This window comes from Rhinoderma darwinii, chromosome 8 (assembly GCF_050947455.1).
Source record: "Rhinoderma darwinii isolate aRhiDar2 chromosome 8, aRhiDar2.hap1, whole genome shotgun sequence".
Classification (NCBI taxonomy): Eukaryota; Metazoa; Chordata; class Amphibia; order Anura; family Rhinodermatidae; genus Rhinoderma; species Rhinoderma darwinii.
In genome coordinates this window covers 60,890,340-60,914,955 of record NC_134694.1, presented here as the reverse complement: position 1 = coordinate 60,914,955, position 24,616 = coordinate 60,890,340, and the positions used below count along the sequence as shown (strand labels likewise).

At 45.6% G+C, this 24,616-nt stretch overlaps 1 protein-coding gene across 3 annotated transcripts in view; it reads right to left on the bottom strand.

Annotated features, from left to right (window-relative positions):
• Positions 1 to 470: 470 nt before the first annotated feature.
• The window catches only part of EDA (ectodysplasin A), a 218,615-nt gene continuing 194,469 nt past the window's right edge, over positions 471 to 24,616 (bottom strand). For all 3 annotated transcript variants that reach the window (XM_075835656.1, XM_075835655.1, XM_075835657.1), the window contains exon 8: positions 471 to 1,062. In XM_075835656.1, the coding sequence (XP_075691771.1) occupies positions 811 to 1,062 (252 nt within the window). In that variant the 3' untranslated portion in view covers positions 471 to 810. The remainder of the gene's footprint in view (positions 1,063 to 24,616) is intronic.

Sequence of the window (24,616 nt, the reverse complement as noted above, 5' to 3'; positions counted from 1 at the left end):
TCATCCTGGCCACAAATCTAGTTACCGTGCATGCCCCGCTATGGTGTCTCGTTGTGCGCACGCACCAGAACAGGACATCGATGCACAAGCGTGGGAATTTGTGTGTGCTGGGCGGGGGGGCTGTCAATCAAAAGTAAGGAGGCGGGTTAACTCGGAAAGGCTTGAGGAATGAAGATATGACTCTTTTCCAACGAAGATATGACTCTTTTATGCTCATTAGCATTTTGCGTGGCAACATTAAAAAACTGATTACTTAAGGTATAGAGCGGACTTAGAAGATAATTATAGGTTACATAAAAATTATTTTTCACCCACTGCCACCAGGTATTGCTGGTTTAGCAAGTAAAATACTGGTGACAGGTTTCCTGTAAGTCCAAAGTATTGATAAAAAAATTAATAGAATTTTATCCACTGTATTTTGTATTAATAAAATTATTTCTATTGTGTATATATTATTTATTAAAACATAATGCGGGAAAAACAGTTTTTATTTCATGTTATCAATGGCATTGTCCACCAGCGTTGATGATCCCATGCATGGGAAGTGGCCAGCTAGTGCAACAAAAATCCCAACAGTACTGGCAACATGATCCTGTGTCACACTTGCAGAATTGTCCATATTCTTCTGAAGAATACAATATCCAGTGCCATTCTCAGCATAAAACCACTTATTTCTTCATGTCCTCCACCAGACCCAATCACAGACTTGTGCTTTCTCCAATGTCAATGAAAAAAAACCTGTGACTTCTGTTAAGTCAAGTGGGCTAGTAACACTATGTGGGCCTTAAAAGTTTTTGCCTTTTTAGAAGTTTACGAGCCAGGGAATTCCCCTAAACGTATGGCTCCGAAGAACGTCGTATGTTTACTCATGTTGATGGAGATATCTGCATGAACCATCTTTACTGCAATCTTCTGTTTGGCTTTTAAGAGGCAAACTCCAGCAGTGTAGCAGGTATTGAAGTTGGTTTTACCAGGTTCTATGCTTCGAGTACATTGCAGAAATGGCTTCTCATCAATCATCACAGCATAACTTGCAATATCTGTAAAGTTGATATAGTAAACCTGTGAGAGGAAAGTGCTTAAAGTCAGTTTAAAACATACTATCCATTTCATTAAAGGCAATATTGGAACCAAAAATGCAAACTGAGAAAACTTTGGGCTCATCACTGAACATTTAAAGGCATTTAGCTACCTGTCAACACAAGAACCATATTGTAAGATGAAATGTAGGGCAGCAGCCTCCTGTCTTATCTATAGTATATTAGATAACAGAAGGACTGGTAGGAAAAAGTCAGGCGCCGTCCTGCTCTTGTTACTATCCTGCAGCTTAGGGCACAGATTAGGCTCTATTCATATCACATTCGGTGAACACATTCAGTTCCCGGCACATAAGGCGAACATAGTCCTAGGCTCCCATTCACATAATAGAGGCAAAAGAGTGTCCTTTTGGCCTCTATCAGGATGGCAGACTTCATTTTCCTACACAGTGGGCCACCGAAAAAACAAACAAAAAAAAAAAAACACGTATATCATGCAGTATACAGTGTTTTTTTTTTTACATTGTGGCCAATGGCCAACGAATGCCATTGTATGGCAATACAGTGGCATACTTTGGAGGTACATTATGTCAGAAAGTACTCCCGACGTGTAGAAAAACTGAGCCTTTGACAGGAGGAGCTGTAGTGTGTGTCTAAAAAGCAACGAGGGAGGGGGAGCAGCACGCGCACACACACACTGAGGATATCCTAAGATAGGAACAACATTATCTGAGAACGCACGTCTAAGGCCCCATGCACACGACCGTATATTTAATTCGTAATTACGGACCCATTCATTTCTATTAGCTACGGAAACCTTTCAGTATTTTTACTGATGGCTGTCCGTGCTGAAAAAAATTGTAGAACCTGTCCTGTTCTTGCCTGCAATTACGGCATGGACTCTCCCCTAGAAACCTATGGGCGCTTCCATAAATACGGACGGCTACGGATGTGCATCCGTAAACCGTCCGTATTTACGTAAGTGTTGGTATGCAACATGTTGGTGACATCATTTGCAGCCTCCCTCTTTTTTTTACGGATTCGTATATACGGATCAAATACGGACCGTATTTACGGATGAGATACTGATCCGTATATACGGAAAGATTAAAATACGGTCTTGTGTATGGGGTCTAATTGTATAGCTGGTGAATGTAACCTTGGACATACAATCAAACTGAGTGTCCCATTTACATTGCACTGACACAAAACACATCACCCATGCATTTATTGAAATAAATGTATTTAGGAATATTACAATTTTCAAGTATAGAGGCTAATAAGGGGAATAGTTACCTAGTTAATAAAGATGAAAAAAGACAAAGGTCCATCAAGTCCAACCTATAATCCTACCATGTTGATCTAGAGGAAGGCAAAACCCCCATGAGGTGGATGCCAATTGCCTCATTATGGCAATCAGAATAAATCCCTGGATTAACTTCACATCTCCAGAATCTATTACTCATGACTTGTAATATTATATTTTTTAAGAAAGGCCCTTCTTGAACCTGCTCAATAAACATCCTGTGGCAGACCGTTCCATAGTCTCACCGGCCTTACAGTAATCTGCAGTGATGGGGAAACCTTTTTTTACTCTAGAGGTAGAGGATGCACCCTTGTCCTTGTTACAGGCCTAGGAGTAAAAAGAGCATGAGAAAGATCTCTGTACTCTCCAATTATATATTTGAAAATTGTAATTAGATCGCCACTAAGCCGTCTTTTTTCTAAAGAAAGAATCCCAAATTTGTCTGTCTTTGGCGAGACAACCCATTTTACTAAATATTCCATGGCAGAGTGTTCCAGTCTCACTGCTCTTACAGTAAATCTATCATATACATCTATGATGATGTAGAAACCTTCTTTCCACTAGACGTGAAGGATGCCCCCTTGCCCCCTAGGTTTAGGTATAAAATGATCATTAGAAAGATTTCTTTACTGTCCATTCATATATTTTATATAGTGATTAGATCCCCTAAGGAGTGTTCCCTATATAAAGCGCGGCTGCATGGCCGCGCGCCTTACACAGTTAAAGCCCGCGCACTGTCATGGATGGCGGACGGATGCAGTGGCGTCGCTAGCACCGGAGTGGAGCACCGGTGCTAGCGACAGCCACATTCATTTGTATGTGCGTTCTCAGGACGCAGATATAAATGAATTCTATAGGCTGCAAGCCATGTTAGGCCTGCAGCCTATAATTCGCTGGGAAGACTCCCTGCGCAGGCTGGCGTGATGACTTCACATCATCACGACAGTCTGTGTATGCGTTCTGCCCGAGAGGCAATGTAGCGCTCCGTCCGTCGCGGGAGCGGGGCAAGCTAAGTAAAATCTTTTGTTTTTTGAGGGAGCTGTGTTGTAATATACAGGGGTGGGAATTGCTGTGTGGCACTATATACAAGGGGAGAAGAGGGCTGTGTAGCACTATATACAAGGGGAGAGGGGATTGCTGTGTGGCAGTATATACAGAGGGAGAATTGCTGTGTAGCACTATATACAAGGGGAGGGGGGCTGTGTGGAGGTATATACAAGGGGAGGGGGGGAGGTTGCTGTGTGGCAGTATATACAAGGGTAGGGGGCTGCGAGGCAGTATATACAAGGGTAGGGGGCTGTGTGGCGCTATCTACAGGGGGCTGCGTGGCGCTATCTACAGGGGGGGGCTGCGTGGCACTATCTACATGGGTCTGCATGGCGCTATCTACATGGGGCTGTGTGTGGCGCTATCTACAGGGGGGTCTGTGTGGCGCAATCTACAGGGGGGGTCTGTGTGGCGCAATCTACAGGGGGTCTGTGTGGCACAATCTACAGGGGGTCTGTGTGGCGCAATCTACAGGTGGTCTGTGTGGCGCAATCTACAGGGGGTCTGTGTGGCGCAATCTACAGGGGGTCTGTGTGGCGCAATCTACAGGGGGTCTGTGTGGCGCAATCTACAGGGGGTCTGTGTGGCGCAATCTACAGGGGGGTCTGTGTGGCGCAATCTACAGGGGGGCTGTGTGGCACTATCTACAGGGGGGCTGTGTGGCACTATCTACAGGGGGGCTGTGTGGCACTATCTACGGGGGGGCTGTGTGGCACTATCTACATGGGGGCTGTGTGGCACTATCTACAGGGGGGCTGTGTGGCACTATCTACAGGGGGTCTGTGTGGCACTATCTACAGGGGGTCTGTGTGGCACTATCTACAGGGGGTCTGTGTGGCACTATCTACAGGGGGTCTGTGTGGCACTATCTACAGGGGGTCTATGTGGCACTATCTACAGGGGTTCTGTGTGGCACTATCTACAGGGGGTCTGTGTGGCACTATCTACAGGGGGTCTGTGTGGCACTATCTACAGGGGGGCTGAGTGGCACTATCTACAGGGGGGCTGAGTGGCACTATCTACAGGGGGGCTGTGTGGCACTAACTACAGGGGGGCTGTGTGACACTATCTACAGGGGGGCTGTGTGGCACTATCTACAGGGGGGCTGTGCGGCACTATCTACAGGGGGCTGTGTGGCACTATCTACAGGGGGCTGTATGGCGCTAACTACGGGGGCTGTGTGGCGCAGTATTTACAGGGAGGGGTTGTGACGCTATCTACAGGGGGTCTGTGTGGCGCTATCTCAGGGGGTCTGTTGCACCATCTATAGGGACATTGGTGTAAGAGAGGCATTCTTTCATTGATGCCTATAATTGGTGTTTATAACTGTCTATTTTACAGTTTGTACTTGTAATATTATAGTATTTAAAAAAGTAATTAAAACGAATTTAAAATCAGCTTTCTTATTCTCTTATTTAGTCGCTATATTAGAGTTTACTGGGGGTATTACTTTTGGTCATCAGATCGCCCACCATTGATGGAGACTTACCCTGCTCCTTAACTGCTCCGCTCAGGAGCTGCCAAGACTTAGAGGTAGCATTGCCCCTAAGCCGTTTTGTTACAAATAGAATAACCCCAAGTTTGAAATCTTTCTTGGTACTGCAATCCAGCCATTTCCTTAAAAGGGTTTTTCCCATGAGAGACATTTATGACATATCCACAGGGGAACCCACACCTATCTAAAAAACGGGGCCCCCTAAACCCTGTTCTGCTGCTCTGTGTTGCAACTGAATCAGGTGAATTCCGACAATGAAAAAGGTTATATGATCGTGAGTTACGAAAACAGCGTGGCGAGCTGGGCTACGCTGTTTTTGTAAGTCCCATAGAAATTAATGGTAGTTACGGAAACAGCATAGCTTGCATGCTACGCTGCTTCCGTAACAGCCATTCACTACTATGAGAGTTACAGCATGGCTCGGCGAGCTACTCTGTTTTCTTAACTCCCGACCGTATAACCAGGTAGTGACCGGGAGGCAGCGATATCAGACAAAGCTAGTACTGGGTTAAGGGACCTGCATCTATCTGACATTTATAACATATCATGTGGATATGGGAAGACCCCTTTAATTACTTTGGTTGCCCTCCTGTGCACCAGTTCCAGTTCAGTTATGTCCTTCTTATAGACAGATGCCCAAAATTGGACGCACTATATTATGAGTTTTTGGACTAGTGATTTGTATGGAGGCAAAATTATGTTCTGGTCATAGGCATATATGCCTCTATTGATGCATACCATGATTTTATTTGCCTTGGCTGCAGCTGCCTACCACTGATGCGAAGCAGCTTTTTTCGAGAAACAGTCCACTCTTCCCCATGGGCTGTGTGAGCTCAGCTCTAATCACCTGAATGGAGGTGATGTAATGGCAGGAAGGAGGTGAAGGGAAAGTGAGCCCTAATCTACGCACCGCCCTGTCCCTGCCTACTTGCAACGACCCGCCCTAGGCGACGAGGTACAACTGGGCGGCGGTCCCTACGCTGGCTAAGTGCACAGGAAGACAAACAGGGAACACGCAAGGGAAGGGGCAGTAGCCACGGAACGCCACGAGGAAACGGGGCGGCGAACGAACAGTCAGGACCAGGACGAAGTGAGTACACCCGAGCGGGCACGGAGACAGAAGCAAGCCAGGGGCAAAGCAAAGCAGGTCAAGCAGAACTGCAGCAAGGCAGAAGCACGGCAGAAGCAGGCTGGAGCAAGCAGCAGTGGGGCCAGGAATCTAAAAGAATTACAAGCACTGAGGGAGAGCACAGGGCAGGTAATAAAGGGCAGGGGGCGGAGCTAACTCCGACAGACCAGGCCGCGATAGGCTCTCCCACTCCTGAGCCTGCCACCCTGGTTGGTGGGAGATGGTGTCAGTCGAACAGGTCTGGCCTCAGGTGTGGATTGATTAATCCCAGGAGTATAGCTAGATGAAGTACCTGGCAGATCCCTAACAGTACTCCCCCTTTTATGAGGGGCCACCGGACCCTTACTAAGGGGACCCGGTTTAGTGGGGAAGAGGAGGTGGAACCTCCTGATCAATACCCCAGCGTGAACATCACGGGCAGGTACCCAAGTCCTCTCCTCCGGCCCGTATCCTCTCCAATGGACCAGGTACTGGAGTGAGCCCTGGACCATCCTACTGTCCATAATCTTGGCCACCTCGAATTCCACCCCCTCAGGGGTGAGAACGGGAACAGGAGGTATCCTCGAGGGGGACCAGGACGGGGAGCAGCGTTTAAGGAGGGAGGCATGGAAGACGTCATGTATGCGAAAGGATGGGGGGAGCTCCAGACGGAAGGATACAGGGTTGAGGACTTCAATGATCTTATAAGGTCCAATAAATCGGGGAGCAAACTTCCTGGACGGGACCTTAAGGCGCAAGTTCCTGGACGACAACCAGACCAAATCCCCGACGACAAACCGGGGGTTAGCAGAACGTCTACTATCCGCCTGAATCTTTTGTGCGCTCTGGGACGCCTCTAGGTTCTTCTGAACCTGGGCCCAGACAGTGCACAGTTCCCGATGAACCTCCTCTACCTCAGGATTATTGGAACAACCAGGGGAGACGGAGGAGAACCTTGGGTTAAACCCGAAATTACAGAAAAACGGGGAGACCCCTGACGAGTTACTGACCCGGTTATTCAGGGAAAATTCAGCAAGGGGAAGGAATGAGACCCAATCGAATTGACAGTCAGAGATGAAGCACCTTAAATATTGTTCCAGGGATTGGTTGGTCCTTTCCGTTTGGCCATTAGTTTCGGGATGGAAGGCGGAGGAGAAGGACAGATCAATCTCCAACTTTTTACAAAAAGCTCTCCAAAATAAGGAAACAAATTGTACCCCTCTGTCAGAAACGATATTGACTGGGGCCCCATGGAGACGCAGGATGTGTTTCACAAACAAAGAAGCTAACGTCTTGGCGTTAGGTAGCTTCTTAAGGGGCACAAAGTGGCACATCTTGCTGAAGCGGTCGACTACCACCCACACCACCGACTTGCCCTGAGATGGAGGCAAATCGGTGATAAAATCCATGGAGATATGGGTCCAAGGTCTCTGGGGAATGGGCAAGGAACGTAGTAGGCCCGCAGGTCGGGACCTAGGGGTTTTGGACCTAGCGCAAACCTCACAAGCGGCGACGTAAGCCCTAACATCTTTAGGCAGCCCAGGCCACCAATAGTTTCTGGTAATGAGGTGTTTGGTGCCCAAGATGCCAGGATGACCAGATAGAGCGGAGTCATGGTTTTCCCTGAGTACCCTCAGCCGGTATTGCAGGGGAACAAACAGTTTGTCCCCAGGGACGTTCCCGGGAGCTGCACCCTGATCAGCCGCGATATCAGAAGCTAAATCAGAATCCGTGGCGGAGACGATTATGCCAGGGGGTAAAATACAAGCAGGATCCTTCTCGGAAGGAGGATTGGCCATGAAACTACGTGACAGAGCGTCAGCCTTAATATTCTTGGACCCAGCCCTATAGGTAACCAAGAAATTAAATCTGGTAAAGAATAGTGCCCACCGAGCTTGTCTAGGATTAAGCCTCCGGGCCGATTCTAGGAAAACCAGATTCTTGTGATCCGTAAGGACCGTTACCTGGTGTCTGGCCCCCTCCAGGAAGTGCCGCCACTCCTCAAAAGCCCATTTAATGGCTAGAAGTTCGCGGTTGCCAATATCATAGTTACTCTCCGTGGGCGAAAACTTCCTAGAGAAGTAAGCACAGGGGCGGAGATGGGTGAGGGAGCTGGTACCCTGGGACAAGACGGCCCCCACTCCCACCTCGGAAGCGTCAACCTCCACAATAAATGGCTCCTCTTGGTTGGGCTGAATCAGCACGGGGGCCGAGATAAAGCACTTCTTGAGAGTCTCAAAGGCCTGGACGGCCTCAGGGGGCCAATGGAGGACATCGGCACCCTTGCGGGTAAGGTCCGTAAGAGGCTTAGCGACGACCGAGAAGTTGGCAATAAATCTCCTGTAATAGTTGGCGAACCCTAAAAAACACTGTAACGCCTTAAGGGAGGCAGGTTGGACCCATTCCGCCACAGCTTGAACCTTGGCAGGGTCCATGCGGAATTCATGAGGAGTGAGGATTTGCCCTAAAAATGGTATCTCCTGTACCCCAAAGACACATTTTTCAGTCTTAGCAAACAGATTATTCTCCCGAAGGACCTGGAGCACCTTCCTGACATGCTCCACGTGGGAGGACCAGTCCTTGGAAAACACCAGTATGTCATCAAGGTACACAACAAGAAAATTACCCAGGTACTCTCTCAGGATTTCATTAATAAAATTCTGGAAGACAGCAGGGGCATTACACAACCCAAAGGGCATGACCAGGTATTCGAAATGACCCTCGGGTGTGTTGAACGCAGTTTTCCACTCATCCCCCTCTTTGATGCGGATAAGGTTATATGCCCCCCGTAGATCGAACTTAGAAAACCATTGGGCTCCCTGAACCTGATTAAAAAGATCCGGAATCAAAGGAAGTGGGTACTGGTTCCTTACGGTGACCTTATTCAGGTTACGATAATCAATGCACGGCCTAAGACCACCATCCTTCTTCCCCACGAAGAAGAAGCCAGCACCTACAGGAGAAGTCGAGGGGCGAATGAAACCCTTGGCCAGGCATTCTTGGATATACACCCTCATCGCTTCACGTTCAGGACATGAAAGATTAAATATCCTACCCTTAGGAAGCTTGGCACCAGGCACCAAATCGATAGCGCAATCGTAATCTCTATGGGGGGGCAACACCTCGGAGGCCTCCTTAGAAAACACATCGGCGAAGTCCTGAACAAACTCAGGAAGCGTGTTTACCTCCTCCCGGGGAGAAATAGAGTTAACGGAAAGACATGACATAAGACATTCATTACCCCATTTGGTGAGATCCCCAGTATTCCAATCAAATGTGGGATTATGCAACTGCAACCAGGGAAGGCCTAAAACCAGATCAGACGATAATCCCTGCATCACCAGTACAGAGCACTGCTCCAAATGCATGGAGCCAACCAGGAGTTCAAAAACAGGAGTATGCTGAGTAAAATAACCATTAGCAAGGGGGGTTGAGTCGATTCCTACTACAGGGATAGGATAAGGTAAATCAATACAAGGCATCTTTAGAGACATAGCAAATTCCACAGACATGATATTAGCAGATGAGCCAGAATCCACGAAAGCACTGCCCGTGGCAGACCGGCCAGCAAACGAGACCTGAAAGGGAAGCAAAATTTTATTGCGTTTCACATTAACGGGAAATACCTGTGCGCCCAAGTGACCTCCCCGATGATCACTTAGGCGCGGAAGTTTTCCGGCTTCTTATTCTTGCGCCTGGGACAGGTGTTCAGTAGATGCTTGTCGTCCCCACAGTAGAAGCAGAGACCATTCATTCTGCGAAACTCCCTACGTTGTCGAGGGGACATGGAGGCCCCGAGTTGCATAGGTACCTCCGAGTCCTCCGTGGAGGGGCGAGGAGACGGGACCTCGGGGGGGATCGCAGAAAAGTCAGAGGGGAGCACACTGAAGCGTTCTAGCTGACGTTCCCTGAGACGTCGGTCAAGTCGTACTGCTAGGGCCATAACCTGGTCAAGGGAGTCAGGCGAGGGGTAGCTAACCAGCAGATCCTTCAGGGCGTCAGATAATCCTAACCTAAACTGGCACCTTAGGGCCGGATCGTTCCACTGAGAAGCTACGCACCACTTCCTAAAATCAGAACAGTATTCCTCAACCGGTCTCCTACCCTGACGTAAGGTCACCAGCTGACTCTCGGCTAAAGCAGTCCTGTCAGTCTCGTCGTAAATGAGTCCGAGGGCAGAGAAAAAACGATCAACAGAGGAAAGTTCAGGGGCGTCAGGAGCCAAGGAGAAGGCCCACTCTTGGGGCCCTTCCTGGAGTCGGGATATGATGATACCCACCCGCTGGTTCTCGGAACCTGAGGAGTGGGGCTTTAGGCGGAAATACAGTCTGCAACTCTCCCGGAAGGAGAGAAACGTCTTACGGTCCCCTGAAAACCGGTCAGGTAACTTGAGGTCGGGTTCTAGAGGTGAGGTGAGGGGTACTACTAAAGCAGCGTCACCCTGATTGACCCTTTGGGCCAGGGCCTGGACCTGTAGGGAGAGGCCCTGCATCTGCTGGGTCAGGGTCTCAAGGGGGTCCATGACAGCGTCAGCGTAGGAGAAATGGTAGACTAGGTAAGGGCTTGTAATTATGTAATGGCAGGAAGGAGGTGAAGGGAAAGTGAGCCCTAATCTACGCACCGCCCTGTCCCTGCCTACTTGCAACGACCCGCCCTAGGCGACGAGGTACAACTGGGCGGCGGTCCCTACGCTGGCTAAGTGCACAGGAAGACAAACAGGGAACACGCAAGGGAAGGGGCAGTAGCCACGGAACGCCACGAGGAAACGGGGCGGCGAACGAACAGTCAGGACCAGGACGAAGTGAGTACACCCGAGCGGGCACGGAGACAGAAGCAAGCCAGGGGCAAAGCAAAGCAGGTCAAGCAGAACTGCAGCAAGGCAGAAGCACGGCAGAAGCAGGCTGGAGCAAGCAGCAGTGGGGCCAGGAATCTAAAAGGATTACAAGCACTGAGGGAGAGCACAGGGCAGGTAATAAAGGGCAGGGGGCGGAGCTAACTCCGACAGACCAGGCCGCGATAGGCTCTCCCACTCCTGAGCCTGCCACCCTGGTTGGTGGGAGATGGTGTCAGTCGAACAGGTCTGGCCTCAGGTGTGGATTGATTAATCCCAGGAGTATAGCTAGATGAAGTACCTGGCAGATCCCTAACAGGTGAGCTGCAATACCTCAATTTCCTTTCTTTCCTATTTTAAAAACCTTGTACAATCTTTTTAATGTTTACTGTCCAACAATATCCTTTCAGTGGCGGTTTTACCAAATGTTTTGCTATTTAATACCGTTTGCTTTCTCTCGCCAAATGCATAACCTTATATTTATCCACATTAAAAACTACATTTGTCATACAATTAAAAAATAAAAAATAAATGGGAAAACCGGTGAACTATTCTAAGTCATTATAGGTTCTGTTCTCTTTTCTCAATACATAGCCTCTATAGGACAAACAATCAGCAGATTTGGCTTCCAGTACATCACTACACTGATAAACAATTATATACCGTACATCTTCCTATGACATCATCCCTGCCTTACTACAAAACAGCAATGATTGTCTGTCAGCTGTCTCTAACATGCACTAACCTACCTAAACCTGATATCTCCATTTCAGTGTGTGGTACTACCATAACTCCTGGGCACCATGCCTGCTGTTTTGGGATTATGTTTGACTTCGATCTTTCCTTTACTCCTTATATTCAATCTCTTGAATACTCATGTCATCTGCACCTGGAAAAACCACTCCAGAATCTGCCCTTTTCTTACTGTGGAAACAGCAAAAACTCTAAATTATCGCTCTGATTTATTTTCATCTGGACTCCCCTCAAACTCTCCCCTCTCCAATCTATCCTGAATGCAGCAGCCAGGCTCATCTTTCTGACCAACCGCTACACCAATTTCTCTAAACTCTGCGCCAGTCACTGTACTAGTTGGCCATTCACTTTAGAATACAACTTAAAACTTATTAATTACTTCCACAAAGCTCTTCACAGTGCTGCACCTCCGTACATCTCCTACCTCATCTCGGTTTACCACTCCAGTCTCCAAGACTTTTCTCATGCTGCACCAATCCTCTGGAATGCGCTACCCCGGATAATGTGAATAATTCCCACCATCCACAGTATTAAGCATGACCTGAAAACACATTTTAGAGAGGCCTATCACATTCCCTAATCTCCCTCCTTTTCTTTACCCCCCATTTCATTAGTCTTTAGAACCTGATCCCTTCCTTCCAAAGTATCCCCCACATTATTTACCCGAATGCACTTCATGTCTTTGCATACACGGATACTGTCTGGGTCACTGGCTCATGCAGCTTTGTGTGTACTACCCTATGTTTATAATCGATGGCTGGACCAATGTACAAAAGAAGCACTTTTTTATATTTTGTGTCATCCCGATTTCCTCACAGATTGTAAGCTCTTACGAGCAGGGCCCTCACGCCTTTTGTTTGAATTGTTAATTCATTTTAAATCACAAAGTAATGTTGTAATGGTTATTTCCATGTACCCTCTGAAAGGTGAATTACTGCGGAAACTGTTGGCGCTATATAAAGATTTTTTGAATGGAATTTTTACAAAACAGATCATAATGGATTTCATATTTGTCATGTCGCCTCTAAAGGCAGAACCCACGAAGCCGGCGTGAAGAGAGCCCATAATAAAGGTTTCTCAGAGAAGGTCAGTACTCTCCACTTTTGGGAGGCCTCTTCCGCCCCTTTTAACCCCTTTAGGACGCAGCCTAGTTTTGGCCTTAAGGCTCAGAGCTCATTTTTCAAATCTGACATATATTTCAGTTTATGTGGTAATAACTTCGGAATGCTTAAACCTATCCAAGCGATTCTGAGATTGTTTTCTCGTGAGACATTGTGATTTATGTTAGTGGTAAAATTTGGTCGATATATTCAGTGTTTATTTGTGAAAAATAGCAAAATTGAGAAAATTTGGAAAAAATAGAATTTTTCTGGATTTAAATGTATCTGCTTGTAAGACAGATGGTTATAACACCCAAAATAGTTACTAGTTCGCATTTCCCATATGTCTACTATACGTTGGCATAATTTTGTGAACATTCTTTTTTTTCCTACGACGTTACAAGGCTCGGAATATAAGCAGCAATTTCTCATATTTTGAATATGAAATGTTAAATACTTTTGTGACAAAAAAGACAAAAGTATAATAGGTATGATACCTTTATTGGCTAACCATAAAAGTTCTATATGCAAGCTTTCAGAGCACAGAGGCTCCTTCTTCAGGCAGTTTACAAACTACATTCATTTGTAAAACGCCTGAAGAAGGAGCCTCTGTGCTCTGAAAGCTTGAATATAGAACTTTTATGGTTAGCCAATAAAGGTATCATACCTATTATACTTTTGTCTTTTTTGACACAAAAGTATTTAACATTTCATATTGTCTCTGGCTAACACGGTACTACACTATTTCATATTTTGAATACAATTTCAAAAGTCTCTTTTTTTTTAGGTACCAGTTCAGTTCTGAAGTGGTTTAAGGGGCCTATATATTATAAACCCTTATCAAACACCCCATTTTAGAAACTAGACCCCTCAAAGTATTCAAAACAGCATTTAGAAAGTTTATTAACCCTTTAGGTGTTTCACAGGAATTTAAAGCAAAGTAGAGGTGAAATGTATAAATTTAATTTTTTTGTCAGAAAATCCTCTTTATTCCATTTTTTTTTCTGTAAAACAGAAGGTTTTACCAGAGAAACGCAACTCAATACTTATTGCCCAGATTCTTCCATTTTGAGAAATTTCCCACATGTACCCTAGTGCGCTAATGGACTGAAGCACAGGCCTCCGAAGCAAAGGAGCACCTAGTGGATTTTGAGGCCTCCTTTTTATTAGGCACCATGTACGGTTTGAAGAGGTCTTGTGGTGTCAAAACAGTGGAAACCCCCCTTAAGTGACCCTATTTGGCAAACTACACCCCTCAAGGAACTTATCGGGGTATAGTGGGCATTTAGATCCCACAGGTTTTTTTTAATTTTGACAAGGAATAAAGGAGAAAAGCCCCCCAACATTCGTAAAGCAATTTCTCCCGATTACGGCAATACCTCATATGTTATCATACGCTGCTGGTTGGACAAACGTCAGGGCTCAGAAAGGCAGGAGTGCTATTTGGCATGTAGATTTTGCTGCATTGGTTTCTGAGCGCCATGTCGCATTTGCAGAGCTTCTGAGGTACCAGTACAGGGGAAACCTTTTAAAAGTGACCCCATTTTGGAAACTAGACCCCTTCAGGAATGCATTGTAGTTTTCATGGTGTGAATGCAACTTTTTGATCAGTTTTTATTCTATTTTTAAGAGGCGTGGTGACTAAAAAAAACAGTAATTCTACTGTTTTTTTATTCTATTTTTTATACAGCGTTCACTGTGCGCTATAAATGACATTCACTTTGATTTACAGGTCGATACGATTACGGGGATACCATATGTTTAGAGGGTTTTTTTTAATGTCTTATGGTGTTTGCACAATAAAATACTTTTTATAAAAAATCATTCACTTTTTGTGTTGCCTTATTCTAAGAGCCATAACTTTTTTATTTTTCCATCAAGAAAGCCCTGTGAGGACTTTTTTTTGCATAACGAACTGCAGTTTTGATCAGTACCATTTTTAGATACATGCGACTTTTTGGTATCTTTATTCCATTTCTTGGGAGGTAAACACTGAAAAAAAGGGAGGTAAACACTGAAAAAATTACTTTTGGTGTAATATATAGACCCCCCAATATAACTGAAGAGATAGAAGGTCAAATATATAAACAGATGGAGCGGGCTGCACAGGCGGGTAGGGTTGTGATAATGGGAGATTTTAATTTCCGGGATATTAATTGGTGTCATGGATCGGCTTCAACTGCAAAGGGGAGACATTTCCTCAACCTGTTGCAGGAAAATTTTATGGGCCAGTTTGTGGAAGACCCGACTAGAGGTGAAGCTCTGTTGGATCTGGTCATTTCTAATAATTAAGAGCTTGTTGGGAATGTCAATGTTCGTGAAAACCTCGGTAACAGTGATCATAATATAGTTATATTTTACCTATACTGTAAAAAACAAACACAGGCTGGGAGGGCAAAAACACTTAATTTTAAGAAGGCCAATTTTCCCAGGATGAGGGCTGCAATTCAGGATATAGACTGGGAAGAACTAATGTTAAATAATGGGACAAATGATAAATGGGAGATTTTCAAATCTACTTTGGGTAATTATAGTGCAAAATTTATTCCTACAGGTAACAAGTATAAACGACTAAAATTAAACCCCACATGGCTTACACCTTCTGTAAAAAGGGCAATACGTGACAAAAAAAGGGCATTTAAAAAATACAAATCTGAGGGTACAGCTGTAGCCTTTGTAAAATATAAAGAACTTAATAAAATCTGTAAAAAGATAATAAAATTAGCAATAATACAAAATGAAAGGCAGGTGGCCAAGGATAGTAAAACAAATCCTAAAAAATTCTTCAAGCATATAAATGCAAAAAAGCCAAGGTCTGAACATGTAGGACCCTTAGATAGTGGTAATGGGGAGTTGGTCACAGGGGATCAAGAGAAGGCAGAGTTACTAAATGGGTTCTTCCGCTCTGTATATACAACAGAAGAAAGAGCAGCTGATGTAGCCGCTGCCAGTCCTGTTAATATATCAGTTGATATACTGAATTGGATGAATGCAGATATGGTGCAAGCTAAATAAAATAAAATAAACGTACACAAGGCTCCGGGACCAGATGGGCTACACCCTAGAGTTCTTAAGGAGCTTAGTTCAGTTATTTCTGTCCCCCTCTTCATAATATTTAGAGAGTCTCTCATGACTGGTATAGGGCCAAGGGACTGGCGCAGGGCAAATGTGGTGCCTATTTTCAAAAAGGGCTCTAGGTCTTCGCCGAGTAATTATAGACCAGTAAGCTTAACATCAATTGTGGGGAAAATGTTTGAGGGGCTATTGAGGGACTATATACAGAATTATGTGACAATAAATAGTATTATAAGTGACAGCCAACACGGTTTTACAAAGGACAGAAGCTGTCAAACCAACATGATTTGTTTTTATGAAGAGGTAAGCAGAAGCCTAGACAGAGGGGCCGCTGTGGATATAGTCTTTTTGGACTTTGCAAAGGCATTTGACACTGTCCCCCATAGACGTCTAATGGGTAAATTAAGGACTATAGGTTTAGAAAGTATAGTTTGTAATTGGATTGAGAATTGGCTCAAGGACCGTATCCAGAGAGTTGTGGTCAATGATTCCTACTCTGAATGGTCCCCGGTTATAAGTAGTGTACCCCAGGGTTCAGTGCTGGGACCACTATTATTCAACTTATTTATTAATGATATAGAGGATGGGATTAATAGCACTATTTCTATTTTTGCAGATGACACCAAGCTATGCAATATAGTTCAGACTATGGAAGATGTTTGTGAATTGCAGGCAGATTTAAACAAACTAAGTGTTTGGGCGTCCACTTGGCAAATGAAGTTTAATGTAGATAAATGTAAAGTTAAGCACCTGGGTATGAACAACCTGCATGCATCATATGTCCTAAGGGGAGCTACACTGGGGGGGGGGGGGGGGTCACTTGTTGAAAAGGATCTGGATGTACTTGTAAATCATAAACTAAATAACAGCATGCAGTGTCAATCAGCTGCTTCAAAGGCCAGCAAAATATTGTCGTGTATCAAAAGAGGCATGGACTCGCGGGACAGGGATGTAATATTACCACTTTACAAAGCATTAGTGAGGCCTCATCTAGAATATGCAGTCCAGTTCTGGGCTCCAGTTCATAGAAAGGATGCCCTGGAGTTGGAAAAAATACAAAGAAGAGCAACGAAGCTAATAAGGGGCAAGGGGAATCTAAGTTATGAGGAAAGATTAAAAGAACTAAACCTATTTATCCTTGAGAAAAGACGACTAAGGGGGGACATGATTAACTTATATAAATATATGAATGGCACATACAAAAAATATGGTGAAATCCTGTTCCATGTAAAACCCCCTCAAAAAACAAGGGGGCACTCCCTCCGTCTGGAAAAAGAAAGGTTCAACCTGCAGAGGCGAAAAGCCTTCTTTACTGTGAGAACGGTGAATTTATGGAATAGCCTACCGCAGGAGCTGGTCACAGCAGGGACAGTAGATGGCTTCAAAAAAGGCTTAGATAATTTCCTAGAACAAAAAAATATTAGTTCCTATGTGTAGAAATTTTTTTACTTCCCCATTCCCATCCCTTGGATGAACTTGATGGACATGTGTCTTTTTTCAACCGTACAAACTATGTAACTATGTAACTAAGTGGATTCTGATTCTGGTATGGTTTATTATTATTATTTTCTTTCATGGCGTTCCCAACGTGGGATAGATAACAAAATACTTTTGTAGTTCAGGCCGTTACGGACGCGGCGACACCAATTATGTACAGTTCATTTTTTTTAATTAATAATAAAGGACTGATCAGGGAAAAAGGGGGATTTTTACTTTTAACCCCTTCTGGATGTTTTTCAAATGTTGGAGTGCTTCATCTCCTTTATGCCTTGGAAAATCTATAATTTCTACGTATTATTGGAAAAAATTTAGATTCTCATTTCCATGGTCTAATTCCACTAAGTTCAGCAAAAAACTTGTTGTGTCAAAATGCTCACTATACCCCTCTATAGATTTCTCGAGGGGTGTAGTCTGCTAAACTGTGTCTTTTTGGGCTTGTTTCTACTGTTTTGGCCCCACAAGACCTCTTCAAACCGGACAAGGTGCCTAAAATATATTCTAAGAAAAAGGAGGCCTCAAAATCCACTAGGTGCTTCTTTGCTTCTGAGGCCGTTGTTTCAGTCCCTTGTGAAACTGGGGCCACATGTGGGTTATTTCTAAAAGCTGCAGAATCTGGGCATTAAATATTGAGCTGCGTTTCTCTGGTAAAACCGAAAAAAATGGATTAAAATAGATTTTCGAAAAAAAATATGAAATTTGTAAATTTCACCTCTACGTGGCTTTAATTCCTGTGAAGCACCTAAAGGTTTAAGAATTTTTCTAAACGCTAAGTTTAAAACTTTGAGGGGTGCAGTTCATAAAATTGGGTTGCTTATGGGGGGGGGGGGGGGGTTTCTAATATATAATGCCCTTAAAGTCACTTCAGAAATTAACTGGTCCATAAAAAAATAGGTTTTGGAAATTTTCTTGCTGCTAAAGTTCTAAGCCTTGTAACGTCCTAGAAAAATAAAAGGATGTTCAAAAAAATGATATTTTTCACAAATAAAAACTACATTTATGACCAAATTTTTCCACTAGCAAAGTACAATATGTCATGAGAAACCAATCTCAGACTCGCTTGGATAGATAAAAGCATTCCAAATTTATTACCACATACAGAGGCACACCAGATTTGAAAAAAAATTGGCTGCATTTACAAAGCCAAAACAAGTTGTGTCAGGAAGGGGTTAAAGATGGAATAATATCGGAAAATATGTTATATGTAAAATCTGTCTAGTGTAGCAAGCATTCTTTTCAGAACAAATGGCATTTAATAAACTTGTAGAATAATATCAAGATGCCTGAAAACTGAGATGTCCATAAAATCCAAAACTATGTAATTTTTGCTTACAATAATTTAATCTAAACATTTAGTCTAAAAACGATGGTTGGATAAAGACAATTATCTCCTCATTCGATTGTCACAATGGTCTAAATAAGAAGAGACACTCCATTACACATACTTACACTACCGTTCAAAAGTTTAGGGTCGAGGGGGCGTGGCCAGCAGTCGATGGCGCCGTACGCATAAGCGAGGAGCTCGTGCCCTGCCACACAAAAACAGCAGCCTACAGCAGTAAAAGGTTCCACATATGGGGAAAAAAAGACCCCAAGGGTCTGGACTCACCCCTGCAGCACTGCATCAGGTCGCTCCTGCTCCACCAACGCTAGACGGCTATTTTCTTCGGCGGCAAGCAACGCCGCTCCCTCAGCTCCAGCGGCGGCCATCTTGGACAGCCTCGTGTCAGCAGGAAGGAGAGATGTCTGCACAATGGGATGGAACAGCTCCCCACTCGCAGGGTAAGCTGAATAGCCAGATGGCTAAACTACACCCTCCCAGCTCCCCTACACTGCCCTCCACCTCGTCCTGTGATCAACAGGGAGCTGGATCCTCTCTGCCTGGGGCAATGGCGGCCATGCCACGTGGTGCACATGCACAGCCAGGGGACCCAGTACAGCCGCTTGATCCACCAATGACACAGCCCTCAGCACAAATGGCCCTGCAGGTTTGGCCTGCACCTAAACCCCAACGGCCCACGATCCAGCAGCCGGGGAGGGGAGATGACCTGGGGGACACACCATCCTTGACCCCCTATGCTCAGGCCCCTGTTTATGCTTCAGATTCCGACCTGGAGGATTCTGCCTCGCTACCCTCAGATGTGCCTCCTATATGGAGGGAATGTTTCTCACAATTGCCCACTAAAGAGGACTTTAAGAGTATGATACAAGAAGTGAAGGCAGCTTTTCGCTCAGAATTGGCGGGGGTTTCTCAGCATATACAGCAAATAGCTACTAGGGTAGAGGCGCTGGAAGAAGACCACGATGCCACTAGGCGCCATGTTTCTGTGATACAATCCACGGTGTCCTCCCAATTGGCGTCCATTAGATATATGCAACTGCACCTGGAAGATTTGGATAACCGGGGTATACCGGAGCCCTCGGGGTCTGAAGACCTTCCCATCGTGTTAGAGACTATCTTTAACGACCTTTTGGGTGCACCCCCGTCTAATCGGATACCGCTTGACAGAGCGCATCAAGCACTGAAACCAAAGTCTATTACATCTCAACCCAGAGATATCATCTGCTGTGTCCAGGATTTCCACACTAAGGAGGACATTATGCTTAAGGCCCGGCAGCGTAAAGATCTGGAGTATGACGGTGCTCCGATTCAGCTATTCCCGGATCTCTCCTGGATTACGCTACAGAAACGGCGTCTGCTTCGTCCGCTACTCGCTACCTTGCGGGATCACAATATTATTTACAGATGGGGATTCCCGTTCTCCCTCACAGCCCGAAGAGATGGCGTCTCTGCAACCCTGAGGTACCCGGGCGATTTGCCTCATTTCTGTGACTCCCTTGGTATACCACCGCCCAAGATGCAGAATTGGGAGACTCCTTTGCCGCCTTCGTCTCCAGTCTGGCAATCGGTCCGAAACAAGCGGAGGCTCTCCCCAAGACGACGGTCAAGCCGAAGTTCACCGAGACCTGATTTGAATTGATGGACGCTGCGCTGTTACACGGCACCTCTGTAATATATGTGAAGGAGTCTGGTCACCTATACCAGATGCTCTCTTCACCAGTTGCACTATCCTAGGCTAAAAATGCATATAGGAATATATTTCTTGTTTTATATTGCTTCTCTTTAATTCGTTAACGTAAATTGTGGCAGGGTGCGATTGGCCTGGTTACATTTGGCTCATTCACCCCCTTTTTGTTTTTTGGCCTTTACGTATTTATATGTACTTTTGTACTAGGTTCCTCGACTGTTGAGACCCGACCTCCTCTTTTGATAAGGGTAACTTTTTTTGCAGTTCTCCATCTGTTTTTAGAGAGAGTTGCAAAGGGTAATATTGTATTACCAGTTTTCATTTGCTTTAAATATCACCCGCCCCAGGGTATAGTTTTCTCCCTGGTAATAATTTCTGAGTTTGTTTGAAGTACACTGATCTCATGCATTTCTCTTTGTTCTTACTGCAGATATGTGTATTGTCTCCCTGGTACGTCTTTACCCCAGTGTCTTTCCCTTCCCCCCTACTTTCACCCGAGATAACAACCGAGACGACATTGAATCCTCCAAGAACCTCCAAGGTAGAAGGACGCCATAGAACACTGCTTGCATTGAAACCGGCCTGGGACTGGCCCCGACATAACTGTGAGCTGTACACATCCGCACTTTCCACATCCTTCTTTGCTCTTTCCTACATCTTTGACCATGGTTAAATTTGTCACACTTAATGTCAAGGGCCTCAACTCCAATGTGAAGAGACGCTTGCTTCTCAGGGAACTGAAATCGCTTGGAGCAGAGGTCGCTTTTCTGCAAGAAACACATTTAGATTCCTCCGGAAATTTCCATTTTGCTCGAGGGGCGTATCCTGCTGTGTACTCTGCCTCGTCAGGGCGTAAGAGGGAGGGGGTGGCCATTTTGATAGCGGCAACCTGCCCCATACAAGTTCACACCTCACATCCGAAAGGCAGGTATGTTATCGTGGAGGGGACTCTGTTTGGACAGCCCGTGGTTTTATGTAACGTCTACTCCCCTAATACCGCGCAGATTCCATTCCTACGTAGACTCCTCTCCAAGCTCAAAAAGCTTCCTAGGGGTGCATGGCTGGTGGGAGGAGATTTTAATGTCCCGTTCTCCACGTCCATGGACAGGGTTTCTCTTACACATGCTGCCCCGACACCCACCCTTGCAGGACTTTCTACACGTTTTAGGCAACTAATTAGGGAGTACCAGATCTATGACTTGTGGCGAGTGGATCATCCAGGCGATAGGTCCTATACCTTCTTCTCCCATACGCACAACACTCACACGCGCTTAGATTACTTCTTTGGAAATGTCCCTGCCCTCCGTTCGCTCCAGGGGGCGGATATAGACCCCATTTCTTGGTCAGATCATGCGCCAGTCTCTGTGACCAAATAGGGAAACCAAACACGAGAGTATGTCATTGGCGCTTAAACGAAACTTTGATTAAGTCCCCTGCTCTTAGGGACAGCCTGGCCGGACATATGCGGGAATTTTATGCTCTTAATGAGGGATCGGTTCCTTCTATATCCACTCTTTGGGAGGTGCATAAGGCAGTGATGAGGGGGCAATGCATAGTAATGGGATCTAGATTGAAAAGAGACTCTAGGGCCAAGCGGGTGGCTCTACATTGGACAATTGCTAAACTGGAGAGGGAAATGGGGATTAAACCGGCGGTCCCGAAAAGTCACTACTATATACGAAAAGGAAATATTATGATAAAGGTAATAAGGCGCACTCGCTTCTGGCCAGGCTATTGCGGGACCAGGTGACTGCTCGAGCTCCACAGGCGGTTTGGGACAACACGGGCATTCTCCAGCAACATCCAGACACAATAGCCACACTCTTCCATGACTATTATAAATCCTTATACCACTTACCGACTACCTTACCACCTGACCCAGCCCGTCGGAGGGAAACGCTACAAACCTATCTCTCTTCCTGCACTCTACCTAGACTGAAAGATGAGGAGCTTTCATCCTTGAATGCCCCGATCTCTGCGGAGGAATTATCTGATATATTGAAGGACCTCCCTAGTGGTAAGGCTCCTGGACCAGACGGCTTTACATATGGGTATTATAAGACCTTTGCGGAGATCTTGGTTCCACGGATGGCTTCGTTATTTAATGAATTCCTGCAGGGTTCTCCCATTCCTCAAACATTTCTGCATTCTCACATTACGCTGATCCCTAAACCGGGTAAGGACCACGCAGAATGCTCCAATTACAGACCCATAGCTCTTCTGAATTCTGATCTAAAAATGTTCACTCATCTTTTAGCTAATAGACTCAATGTCTGGCTCCCTTCTTTGATCCACAAGGACCAAGTGGGCTTTGTGCCTCTCAAACAAGGAGGAGACAACACACGAAGGACCCTAGATCTCATTGATGCCCTCCACAAGCAAAAGGAATCGGCGATCCCTCTTAGCCTAGATGCAGAGAAGGCGTTTGATTGCTTGGGATAGCCATTTATGTTTGAAAATCTGAATTCATTTTGGGATTTCGGGCCCTTTCTTGACGGCGCTGCGTGGTCTCTACTCCAACCCGACAGCGGCAATTAAACTCCCACACTCCACCTCCCCTCCGTTTCAAATCTGGAATGGTACGCGTCAGGTAGTGTCCCCTGTCCCCTCTTTTATTTGTGCTCTGCATTGAACCCTTAGCAGCTCAAATTCGGAAATCCATCGATATAGCGGGGGTCCAGATACAAGATAAAGAATTCAAGGTCTCCTTGTTTGCAGATGACGTCCTCCTGACTATCACTAAACCTCATACCTCCCTTCCTAACCTTACTACTGTTCTCCGTAGGTATGGGAGGCTATCAGGGTATAAAACTAATACATCTAAAACAGAAGCACTCCCTCTTAATGTCCCACACCAGGAGCTCCTGCTCCTCAAACACAACTACACATACAACTGGAAGGAAACCTCCCTGACCTACTTAGGAGTTCAACTCACTCCCTCCTATACGTCGGCTTACAAGGCTAATTTCCCCTCTCTGTTTGTAGAATTACGTCAGCTAATGGCCAGGTGGGATCCTCTTCCCATGTCATTTTTTGGGCGCATAGCGGCGGTCAAAATGACCTTGCTCCCTAAATTACTGTACTACTTTGAGACTCTGCCAGTAGCGGTACCTATGAGGGAATTGCGGGCCATGCAGTCTTCCATCCTCAGGTTCATATGGCACTCCGGCAGACATCGAATTCCGAAATCAGTCTTATTATCTGGTCGATCTGCGGCTGGGCTATCAGTCTCTGATGTGGTGAAATACTACTGGGCGGCACACCTCCGTCGCATACCCAGTTGGGTGTCTTTAAGGGCTTACAACAAGTGGACCGAAATAGAGAAGATATGGATGGCCCCGGTTCACCCAAACTCCTTGTTATGGGGCGACCCACTGGTAATGCCGTCTGCATCTCTATTAGGTCCCATGAGATTTCAAAAAGAGGTGTGGGAAACTTGTAAAAAACGCTTTCATTTGGCGTCGGGTTGCCCACCCTTGACTTCAGTACTCTACACTCCCACTATTCCGGGCGGCACTACCCCCAGAATGGTCCGATTGTGGGCGGGAATTGAGGTATTTCACTTGGCTGACATGGTTGATCCCCACACGTTAGAGCTTCACCCGTTCTCATACTTTCAAAAACATCATAATGTCCCCTCCTCTGCATTTTTTCACTATCTTCAGATCAGACATTACATGCAGCAAACTTTCAGATCCACACGGGTCACTACACCTACAAGCTTCGAAAGGTTATGTCGGTATGCTACCACCACTAGGGGGCTTATTTCCGCCATTTATGCAATACTGCTATCCCCGGAGGGTTCCCCTCCGCCTGGGCATAGCTAAAACCTCCATCTGCACTGCATATAAAGAAAACCAATATAAAATTCTTATGTTTTGGTACCATACCCCTGCCTTTCTGCATAGCTTCAATCCGGGTATTCCATCAGATTGCTGGCGATGTAGAAATCAGAGAGGGGACATGTTCCATATTTTCTGGAGCTGTTCGTTGGTACAACAGTATTGGTTGGAGGTTAGGAATTTGGCATTGGCGGTGTTGCAGCAGGATATTCCTCTAGACCCTCTTCATTACCTCCTGAACGTCCCCCCTAGGTCTTTGGGGAAATCATTAGCCCGACTCTTTCGACACTTTCTCACTGCCGCTAAGACGTTGATAGCCTGGAAATGGAGACAGACAACCCCTCCCTCTCACATCGACTTAGTAACTAGAATCAGGGAAATACGTACAATGGAATATATGACGGCCTCTATTGACAAAGAACTGGATAGGTTCAAAGTGGTGTGGCACCCGTGGGACAAGTACTGGCTACGGGTATCACAAGATTAGGTTGTTGGT